Source organism: Marmota marmota, unplaced genomic scaffold, assembly GCF_001458135.2.
Source record: "Marmota marmota marmota unplaced genomic scaffold, marMar, whole genome shotgun sequence".
NCBI lineage: Eukaryota > Metazoa > Chordata > Mammalia > Rodentia > Sciuridae > Marmota > Marmota marmota.
In genome coordinates, this window is record NW_025999932.1 from 24,680,956 (window position 1) to 24,693,110 (window position 12,155).

The 12,155-nt window shown below is 38.3% G+C and overlaps 1 protein-coding gene across 3 annotated transcripts in view; it reads left to right on the plus strand.

Annotated features, from left to right (window-relative positions):
- Positions 1-12,155, plus strand: part of Mtus2 (microtubule associated scaffold protein 2) — a 567,575-nt gene that overhangs the window by 414,598 nt on the left and 140,822 nt on the right. For all 3 annotated transcript variants that reach the window (XM_048800772.1, XM_048800774.1, XM_048800773.1), the window contains one exon: positions 256-354. In XM_048800772.1, the coding sequence (XP_048656729.1) occupies positions 256-354 (99 nt within the window). The remainder of the gene's footprint in view (positions 1-255; positions 355-12,155) is intronic.

Sequence of the window (12,155 nt, forward strand, 5' to 3'; positions counted from 1 at the left end):
CAGAGAAGGGGGCATTTTTCATCAAACCAGAGATAGCAGTATGATCCTTCCCCTGACCCCTCAAAACTAAATTCCCTTTGCTATAAACACATATGTCATCCCTCCAACCCAGGGGGTAGTGACTATAGAAACACATCATCCAAATATTTTGTTATTATTGTTTTGTTAAAATGCCCTTTGCACAATTTATGCTCCCTGACCATTGAATTGTAACTAGCTTTTTCTGTCTATTTCTCTTCTCAAAACTATACATAGGAACAAAGAAAGAAGCACAAAAAGATCAAGATGCCAATAAACCTACTGTTTCATCTCCTAAGAGAACAGCAGCTTCTACCACCAAGCTTCATTCACCAGGTATTTAAGAGGTGTGATCTGTGTTATTTGGGGAGAAAACTTGGAGTCAGTTTGATTCAAATGCTACTGACAGAGCAATGCCAGCCTGTGTGTTAGTGGTGATTGTCCAGGGGTGGACGTACATAGGCTGATGTTGTCTGACTCCAGTTACAACGAGCCAGTCACCGGCATCATCTTCACCTTCAAAAACAATATGTGATGATGTGTTTAACTGGGAGATTTCTTTGTGTAGTTGCGTGTGCTATTCCAACAGCATGTAGAAATAATTTATAATTGGAAATCAATATCAAAGACCTCACCTTGAGAAATATTTTTTTTTCCTAAAGCAGAGAAAAACAGAAACAATGGATATCAAATGATGGCTATCTTGTCAGTGAGGAAAATAGCTGTTTACATTCAGATCTGAATAGATTGTGTAAGATCCCTTGAAATAAGTTGAAACTTAATTTTGAATGTTCATATTATGAGGCACTAACTCCTCTGTAGAACAGTCTGCAATATAATTTCAATGTATTTTTTTATCAGAAAATAGTGACTATGACAGTAGCTTATTTAATCTATTATTAAATGTCAGGTACTATCCTAAACTCTTTAAATGGATTAACTTATTTAATGTCCCAGTAACTCCATGAAACATGTACCATTATTGTCCCCCCCTTTACATGTGAGAAAACTGAGGTCCAGAGATTTTAACTAATTTCCCTAATGTCCCAGCAATAAAGACACAGGAGTGCAGCCTTGGTGTGCTAATCAGCTTTTCATCACTGTGATAAATACCTGAGGAAAACACCTTAAAGGAAGAAAGACGTATTTCAGTTTGCTGTTTCAGAGGCGTCAGTCCATGGTTAGCTGGCTCCAAGGCAGTCACATGACAGAAGGGCAGGGAAGAACAAAACGGCTCACCTATGACACCTTATGACAGCTGGGAAGCAGAGAGAGGTGGGGAATGGGGACAAGACCCAGTCCCCAGGGTCACACCCCCAAGGACTCACTCCCTTCAACGGGCTTTGCCTCCCACAGTTTCCCCACCTCCCAATAATCCCTTCAGCTTCAAATGCCTCAGTGGATTAATGCACTAAGGTCAGAGCCCTTAGGATTTAACCACCTCCCAAAAGCCCCACCTCTGAACATGGCTGTCCTGGAGATGGAGCTTCCAACACATGAGCCCTTGCAGAACATTCCAGATCCAAGCCATAACTTGGTCTCAGCCCAGGCAATCTGAATCCTAAACTTGCATCCTTAGTTAGTTACCATTTGCCAGAAAGCTGAAGAATACAGGATTTATTCCAGTTTGTGGTTGATTAAAAATGTACAAGAAATAAACAAAAGGCGCATTAGTGAGGGTCAAGAGACATAGCTTGGTGCCTAAATAGGGTGAGAAATCAGATCCATGACCCCACACAGAATTTCTGAAGGGCAGCACCCTTGCTGGATGAACTAGGGAGAAAAAGAAAGCTCACCCTGCAGGAAACTGGCCTAATGCAGTTCTGGCTCTGACAGAAGGGTAAGGAGAGCAAAGCCCTCCCTGAGGACCCCCTAACCACAAGTGTTTTAGTCATCTTTTTTGCTGCTGTGACTAAAAGGACCCAACCAGAACAACTGTAGAGGAGGAAAAGTTTGAGGGCTCACTGTCTCAGAGGTCTCCATCCATGAAGGCCGGCTCCATCCCTCAGGGCTCATGGTGAGGCTGAACATCATTATGTGGCAGAGGGAAGCAGCTCACATGATGATCAGAAGCAGAGAGAGAGGCTCCACTCCCCAGATACAAAATATATACCCCAAAGCCACGTCCCCAATGCCCACCTCCTCCAGCCACACCCTACCCACATTCAGTTACCACTCAGTTAACTCCATCAGGGGAGTAATGCACTGATTGGGTTAAGGCTGCCACAACCCAATCATTTCTTCTCTGAACCTTCTTGCATTGTCTCACACATGAGTCTTGAGGGGCATCTCACATCCCAACCATAACAGCAAGTCTGTCCTGCTGCAATTTAAAAGCTGGAATCCCTGCTCCCACTGTGCTCCGAAGATTCCATTTAAAAAGCTGTAGTCCTGTGTCCACATAGCAAAATAAAATATGAAATGAATACACGCTTGAGGAAACAACCATCACGAGTAAGGTTTTTATATTCAACAGGAGAGAGTGAAGGTATTATGTCATCTTAGACTTTGTTAAGTTCAAATATTTATGTTAAAATTTCTAGGATGTGGCTCAAGCACTCGCCTGGCATGCGTGTGGCCCAGGTTCGATCCTCAGCACCACATACAAACAAAGATGTTGTGTCCGCCGAAAACTAAAAAATAAATATTAAAATTCTCTCTCTCTCTCTCTCTCTCTCTCTCTCTCTCTCTTTTTTAAAAAAAATTTCTAGGATAAACAATAAAAGAGAGTACAATTCTGAACAAGTACAGGAGAAAAAGTTGAAATAAAAGGTAAAAATATTAATGTAACGTTGGGGAATTAATACAAATAGAGAAAAGAAAAGGAAGAGGAAAAAGAAGGAAGGGAGAGAGAGAGATAAGAAAAATTAAAAGAATCAAATAATACATCACAAAACAACCCAAATATGTCATAATTATTGTTCAGGAACTAAACTCTAGACCCATTAAAGACCAATGGAATAGAGGAAGAGATCAGGGGGAGGGAAAGGGGATTGGAATGGAGCAAACATGTCATATGTATATATGAATATATCAAAATGAACCCCACTATTATGCATAGTTCTAATGCACTAATAAAAACACTAAAAAGAGAGAAGGAAAAAAGATTTAGATTCCCAGTCTGCATTCATTTATAGAACAACCAAAAAGTATTAAGTGGATATTATATGCTGTAAAATCTATTTTCTTTTATGCATCTTGATTTCCAAAAATTTGGACTATTTCCAAAATACATACCTAAAATATATGAATGTTAAAAAGTTGAAATTATAGAAATATTGGTATCAAGAAAATACTAAAAACATCTGTGGTGCTGTAGTTTGGAAACATTTTTATTATAATTAACAAATACTAAACTGTCCATATGTAAAACATGCAATTTGATAAATTTTGACATGTGAAACCATTATATCAATCAAGATAACACACACATCCCCAATCCTCTAAATTTCATGGTGCCTACCGGAAATCCCTCCTGCTTAGCCTTCCACAGTTCCATCCCAATTCCCAATCACTGATCTGCTCTGTCACTATAATTTTTATTTTCTAAAGTTTTGTATAAATGGAATCATATCATATGTATGTTATTTTACCAACTTTTTTCACTCACCATAACTATTTTAAAATCCAACCATGTGATAACAGTCCATGCCTTTTTATTGGAATTTTATTGGAATAGAATTGTGTGGCTACCACAATTTACCTATCTTCCTGTTGATGGCCATTTGGAAATTTTTTCTTTCCTATTATAAGTAAAGCTACTATCACATTTGTACAAGTCTTGGTATGAATTCCTGATTTAATTTCTCTTGAGCAAATGGTAGCTTAGATGTTTAACTTCTTTAAAAGGTGCCAACTAGTTTTCCATAGTAGTTTACCTTTTCACATTCTCGACAGTGATCTATGAGAGTTGCAGTTCCTCCACATTCTTCCCAGAACTGTGTATGGTCAGTTGGCATTCTCATAGGTGTGTCATGTTATCTCATTGTGGTTTTAATTTGCATTTGCTGAATAACTGATAACTTTATTATGTTGTATGTGGCTTGTTTTGCCTTCTCCTAACATTATCTTTTGCAGAGTTGATGTTCTGAATTTTAATGAAGTTAAATTCTTTTTTTTTCTTTTATGCACCTTGATTTTGCTTTATCTGAAAAATATTTGCATAATTCAAAGTCACAAAGGTTTTCTCCTTCATTTTCTTCTAAAAGATCTAAAGATATAAGTTTCACATTTAAGTCTATTATCCATTTGAATTGACTTTTGTATATAGGTGAGGTGTGTTTTGAATTTTTTTTTTCTTGCATGAGGATATGCAACTAAGTGACTTCTGTTTTTATCTTTAGGATTTCTTTTTTCTCTGCTTAGACTGGTTTTAACTGCTGATGTACTTAGTTTTCTAATATGTGTGTTTAGTATAATAAATTTCCCTCTATGGACTGTAATTGACACAATCTACAGCTTTGATATACTGGGTTTCAATCTTTCTTGAGTTCAAGATATTTTCAAATTTCCCTTTTTTATTTCTCCTTTTACATATGATTATTTAGAAGTGTGACTTTTTGTTGTTGTTTGCCAGTGTTTGGAGACTTTCAATAAATCTTTCTCTTATTTATTTCAATTTATAATTCCATGTGGCTGGAAGATAAAAGAAAGCCTTGTCCCTCTACTCACTTCTGATACCAGATGTGTGGAGTTTTCACACCAAGAAATTCTCCCGATTCTCTGTGAATACCAGCTGGATTTCTTACAATTTATTTCAGTTCTGACACTAACTACCCATAGTTTAGCACAAACCCCACAGGTGAACGACTCAATGTCACAAGACTTCCCCCTACCTCAAACGCCACAACTAGTTGGCGCTGTACTTCTGTCCAATCTGGCTACAAATTAGAGCAACCCACAGCCCTACCTTGGATTCTATAATCTGCTATAACAGCTCATAGAACACAGGGAAACACTTTACTTACATTTACCAGTTTACTATAAAGGACGTGCCAAGGAATACAAGGACATATCCAGATGAAAATGTACATAGGAAAAGTCCAGAAAGTTCCCAAGCATAGGAGCTTCTGGCCCCACAGAGTTGGGGTGTGCCACATGGGTGTGTTTGCCCAACCCAGAAGCTCTCCAAACCTTGCAGTTTAGAGAGTTTTATATAAGCTTTATCATAAGCTTATAATAAAAGGGGCTGGATCTGAATATTCACACTTCAAATCACGACTAGGTCTTTCTAGTGACCAGCCCTATCCTGAAGCTATTCATAATCCAATGCACTGAGTCTCCTCATTAAAATGAGAAATGCTCCTAGAATATTGCAAGGGATTTAAGAGCTGTGTGTCAGGAATTGGGGGTCAAAGACCAAATATTAGAACAAAGGATGTACCTAGCACGTAATCACTCAGGAAATTACAAAAATTTTAGGGTTTCTGTGTCAGGAATTGTGGGCAGAAACCAAGTATACACTTCTTGGTGACTTGGAGCCTTTTAAAATTTATTGAGATTTGTTTCAGGACCCACAGCAACGTTTATCTTAGTAAACGATTCTTGCCTACTTAGAGAAAATGTCTATCCTGCTTTTTCTATGTAAACTTTTCTACAAATATCATAAGCTGATTTGATGGATAGCATTGTTCAAGTATTCTGTACTATTCCTGGTTTTGTGTCTCCATCTTCTATCAGTAGTTAAGGAAAGCTTTGAGATCTAAAACTATAATTTTAGATTTGTCTTTATCTACTTTCAACTCAGTCGGCATTTGCTCCATGTATATGTATGTATGTAAATATATAGAGAGAACATATATGTCATATTTATACATATACATTATAAACTCATACTACATTGTGATTATTGTTGACTATCAGCACTCAGTTTTCATTTAAAGATATTTAAACAAGAAAAAAATTATATTTTCTCTTTTAGTTTCTATTTCTGGTATTCTTTATTCCTGTAGAGATCCAGATTTTCATCTGTAAAACTTCCTTTAAAGTTTTGTATTGTAGAGATTTGATTGTGGTTAAGTCTTTCAATTTTTGTTCACCTTCATTTTAATACACATTTTTTACTTTCTTCAGAATTCAAGTTCTGAAGTCAAGTTTAAAAAAAAAAGTCAAGATATTTTTCCACTGACTTCTTGTTTAACTGGTTTCCAGTGAAAAGTCTTTTATATTTATCTTTGTTCCTTTATGCATAAAGTGTATCCCCTCTCCAGCAGCTTTAAAAATATTCTATCCCTGATTTTGAACAATTTGATTATAATATGCCTTGGTATGATTTTCTTCCTTTTTTGTGCTTGAGATTCCTGGACCTATTTTTATCAAATTTGGAATATATTTGCCTTTGTTTTTCAATCATTTTTCAAAAAATTTCAGTCCTTGTCCCTTATCCTCAAGTGCTCCAATTAAACATGTATTAGGCCACTTGAACTTATCCCACATCTCCAAACTCATACTCTGTTTATTTCTTGAGACTTTTTTTTCCCTGTGTATCTTATTTTGGATAGTTTCTCTTGTGATCTTTTCACTGATCTTTCCTCTCTTTTTAAAATTCTTTTAAAATCGCATCCACTTATTAACTTACAGTTCTGTAGATCAGAAATCCAGGCGTGGCTTAACCAAGTCCTCTGCTCAGAGTATCACAACACTGAAATCAAGATGGTAGCCAGGCTGAGTTTTTGACTGAAGATTCTGGAAAACAGTCTGCTTCCAAACTCATTCAGGTTGTCGTTAGAACCCAGTTCATTATAGTCATAGGCCTGCGATTCCTGTTTCTTTGCTGGAAGTCAGTTAGGGACCACCACCAGCTTATTTGGCTACCTATATTCCTTGCCATGTGATGCCCTCCGTCTTTGAAGCAGTGATTATGTGCTGAATCCTTCTCAAGTTTCAGATCTCTGAGCTTCAGATCTCTGAACTTGACTATGTAGAAAACTTTGCTTGTATCCAGTTTACCTGCTTAAGTCAGTTTCACTCAATAAATCATAAATAATAATACATCTTGATAAATAATACAGCATAATCACAAGAGTGAGATCTCATCCAATTTGGTTTCCACTAGCCCTCAGGCCATTATTCAGGTGTCTTAGCTTGAGCTGCTCTAGACTATTAAGTCATCGACTTTGTGGCTTAGACATCATAAACTCACTTCTCAAAGCTCTAGAGTCTAGGAAATCCAAGGTCAAGGTGCTGGCTGATTTGATCCCTGATAAAAGCCCTCTTCCTCCCTAGCAAGTGAAAGTCTTCTGGCTCTGTCTTACATGGGGAGGGAAGAGATCATCCTCCTTCCTGCCTCTTCTTAGGATAACACTAGTTCCATTCAGGAGGACTCCATAGACTACCTCTTAAAGGCACCTTCCAAATGCCATCACTTTGAGGATTAGGGCCTTAATATGGAAATTCCAAGGTGACACAAACGTTCAATCTATAGCAGCAGGATATTCACATGTAGGAGCAATATTTTGAAAAGTCTCAGTTTAGGATCTTTCCTGTCATAGGTAGAGTCCAAGCTGCCCCTGGAGAATGGTCAATGTGGAAATGCTACCTAGCCATGGTGGAGAGATCTGGGAGATATAATTTTTCTGTTCCTAAGCTCAAAAACTTGCTCCTTGCTCCTTTCTTTACTCCTTTTTTTTTTTTTTTTTTTTGGTACCGGGAATTGAACTCAGAGGCATTCTACCACTGAGTTACATCCCCAGCCCTATTTTGTATTTTAATAAGAGACAGGGTCTCACTGGGTTGCTTAGCGCCTCATATTTACTGAGACTGGCTTTGAACTTGTAATCCTCCTGCCTCAGCCTCCCAAACTTCTGGGATTACCCTTTACTCCTTTCTGATAATAGCTCTTCTTTCTTTACATTACTGAATATCAAGGATCAACTGAAACCCTTAGTGCCTACATCAGGTCTTTGAGCCTTCAAATGACATCAAGCTAGGAGAAGATTCCTGGGTGGTGAATTTAAGGAGTTCTCTCTCCTGCTGATCAGTAAATTGAATGAGGGAAAGGGCTATATTTTCCGTCATCTCTTCCATCCCTAAAACAAAACAAGCTAGAATAAACTTCCCCTGACCTTCATATTACTAATACTTTTCTCTCCCCATTTGTATGGCTTATGAAAGAATTGTTCATGCTCCTCATCTGTGTCCCTTTACTTATGGGTTAATCAGATACTTTTATCACTATAATAAAATACCTGAGATAACCAACTTATAAAGAAAAAAGGCTCATGGTTTCTGAAATTCCAGTGCATGATTAACCTCACTGTTTTTGGGGCCTGTGGCAAAGCAACACATCATGGCAAGTGTGTGTGGTAGAGAAAAACTACTGATATCACAAGCCAGGGAGCAAAAGAGGAAGAGGAAGTCCCCAGGGTCCCACTATCCCTTTCATGGGCATGCTCCCAGTGACATAAAGTGATTGAACTGGCTCAAAATTCTGGCTCAGTGGCCAACATGATCTGTGACCCTGGGAAAATTGCATGATTTCTCTGAGCCTCAGTTTCTTCTTCTCTAAAATGGGAATAATATTTATACCACAGTGTCAAGCTAAAGATAAGTGAAAAATTTTGGATTAAATGGCAGTAAAGTATCCCTGTGTTCAAATAGGTCTATGAAAATATCCTTAGCAAGTCTTTTTATTAGGTAAATTATCATTCAAATATCATAAAGTTCACCCTTGATGTTTACAATTCAGTGGGTTTTAGTATATTCACAAGATTGTGTAATCATCATCTTCAATTCCAAAAATTTCCATCCCCAAAGAAAAATTCTGTTCTCATTACCAATCATTCTCATACACCAGCCCCTGACATCCACTTATCTGCTCTCTGCTTTATGGATGTAACTACCCTGGATGTTTCATATGAATGAAATCATTCCATATGTGGCCTCTATTATCTGCTTTTTTCAGTTAGCATTAGATTTTCAAGGATCAACCATGTCATCACATGAATCATCCTTTTTTATGTCTGAATAATATTCCACTGAATGGACATACCACACTTTGTTTATCTATGCATCACTTAGCATTTTGGGGTTTTTGACATTCTGGCTACTCTTTTTAATGCTGTCATGAACATTTAAGTCACTTATCTTTTCCCAACAGTAGTATCTAATCTACTATTAATTTCATCTCAGACATTGGGGGATATATCTCTAGAATTTTTATTTGGGTCTTCTTCATCTTCTTTGTTTCTACATAATATGTTGAGTCATACCTGTATTTCTTAAGCATATAAATATAGCCATAATAATTGTTTTAATATCCTTATCAAGAAATTCTGTTCCCTGTTTCATTGGTCAGTTTCAGTGGTTTGAAATTTTTCATTATGGTTTGTATGCCCCTGCTTTTTTGCATGCCTGATAAATCTTTAGATGCCAAACATAGTGAATTTTTCCTCTTTGTGTGCTACATATATTTTTATTTCTATTTTTTAAAGCTTTTTCTTGGATAAAGTTGCATTTCTTTAAAAAAAAAAAAAAGTTGGATCAATCTGGTTCTTGCATGGCAGCTTCATCGACTAGGTACATCTAGTGGTCATCAGTTTCAGGATTTTTCCATACTACAGAGGCAAAAGCCCTCGGAGCACTGTCCTTGGTGAACATGAGCTGTTGTACTCCGGCTGGTGAAAACAGGGTCTGTGTCTGACCTCTGTGAACTCTAAGGACTGCTCCTCTTGTCCTTGACAGGGGTCTTTTCCCCAGCCTCGGGTGCTTTCTTCACATTTCTCTCTTTGTGGAGCTCTGCCCTCTCTCTTCTTAACTCACGGATGTCCCTAGCTCCACTTAGGTCCCCTGATTCCCTGCATCACAGAGTTAATGGTAGCCTTCCCCCATTTCTTTCCAACTCTTAGGGATCACTGGGCTTCATCACCTGAGGTTCAGTGTCTTGAAAAAACATTGGCTTATGTATTTTGGCCATGATTTTTTTGGTAGTTTGGGGGGAGAGGGTAAGTCTGATCCTGCTCACTCTACTATGTCCAGAGATAGCTATATTTTTTTAGTATGAAAGTTTGGTGGTTACCATGCCACTACTGAACCACTATTTTTCAAACTCAAAGAAAGAAGAAGTTCAGGCTTAACCTTGATACATAGAACCCATGCTTCTTATAAATAAGTTTTCTGAAAATGAGAATATTTTATACCAACTTATATTTTATATAAATACTGTTTATTTAGTTAATGAATTTTTCATGGTTGGCTTTAGAAGCCCTGATTGGATTGTACCTTCCTATTTTTTCTGTTCTCCTTTCCATCAAAATAGAAAAGAATCTGTTCCCTCCTCAGGGTTGGAGACACAGACCTCTGCTTTCTGGGGCATAACAAATCGCTCCTTTGTTGTATGGCTGGATGCTGCCCAATTGCCTAATTTCTACCTCCACCCATACTTCAGACTGGCTGGAAGGACATTTCCCACCCTTATACCACCTCCTTTCCCCCTCAGTAGCCAATCCCAGGCAAACAGTTGCCAAGACCACGTAGAAAAAACTGTGTGACACAGGAAACATTTTCTGAAATACACTTAGATTGGTTTAATAAAAATAAGCCCTAAGTCCTCAAAGAACTCAACTCATGTGTCCCCTGGGATGTCCTGCTGTCTGTTGGGATGTTGACCAAACTCACAGAGTGCTTTCCCTTAAACTGAGAAGCTATCAAAGCCTTGTCCCCTAATGACTTGCCTTCTGGTTTACAAGTGTGAAGGTCGCAGGCCTCCTCTGATATAAATATGCAGGCTCCAATGTGGCACTCTCTGTTATTATATCCATTAAGCTTTCCAGTTTAAAAACTGAACCAAGCTTTTCTATCCATTCCAATCCTCCAGATAGTGCCCGGATGGCTGCGGATGAATTTTTAATATTCTCTTTCCATTTTCAAACCCTGTGTCCTCCCCAGTGCTCAGCCTTTGCACGCAAACTGTTTACAGCTCAACCTCTGCACGCAAACTGTTCGCGTTCACCTTGGTGATGCTGTCAGTGTACTGGATTTCCCCAGGGGTCTCCAGGTTGCCAGTCGTCATTTAGATCAACACAGATTCAGTCTGCCCCAACCTGTCTGCTGCAGCTAGTACAATGGATGAAAAGAATTTGTGAATGGGCTACATTTGGACAGTAGGAGGTCCTTCTAGATTTAGAGTATGCCTAGAACCTCAGAGATGTAGAGTTGTTCAGCAGCGCTGGCACTGAAGGGGGAAGAACCCAGGGAAGGACAATCGGAAGACCCGAGATGCCCACCACTGTGCCTTGCTATTATCAGTCACAGAGAAAGTGCTCAACAAAAGTAGCCAAGCATTTTGGTCCCTGACAAACCTCAAGACATGAAGCATCCATGAGAAATCAGGTGTCTGTAGGGCCTGGTACATTTTATATTTCATTCAAAAGCAGTACTTTGAGAATATGACTCATTAACAGGAAAAGGGAACACTTGCATATTGATGGTATGATTGTAAATTAGTACATCATTATGGAAAGCAGCACGGGGGCTCCTCAAATAACTAAAGATAGAACTACCATATGATCCAGCCATCCCACTACTAGATATATATTCAAAAGGAATGAAATCAGTGTGTCAAGGAGATACCTGCATTGCCATTTTTGGTGCAGCATTACTTGCAATAGCAAAGATATGGAATCAACTGATAAATAGTTTTAAAAATGTGATACACATGCACATACATGCACACTTAAACGGAATACTAGTCAATCTTATAAAGGAATAAAATCCTGTCATTGGAGGCGATGTGGAAGGAACTAGAGATCGTTATGTTAAAGGGAATAAACCAGGAACAGAAAGACAGGCACCACATCATCTCATTCATATGTGGAACCTAAAACAGTTGATCTCAAAGACGTTGAGAGGAGCATGGTGACTACCAAGGGGCTGGAGAAAGAAGGGGCTGGGAAGGATGGGGAGAGGTTGATTAATAGGTACCATTATTGTTAAATAGGAGCACGAAGTTCTGGGGTGCTGTTGTACAGTAAGATGACTGTAGATAACAGTAATGTACTATCTATTTCAAAAAAACTAGAAAAAATAGTTTGTATGTTTTTACCACAAAAAAAAATAAGTGTGTGAAGAGACAATGTGTTCACCTTGATGCAGACATTAGATAATATTTGCATGTGTGAAAACATCCTGGAGGGTGAGGG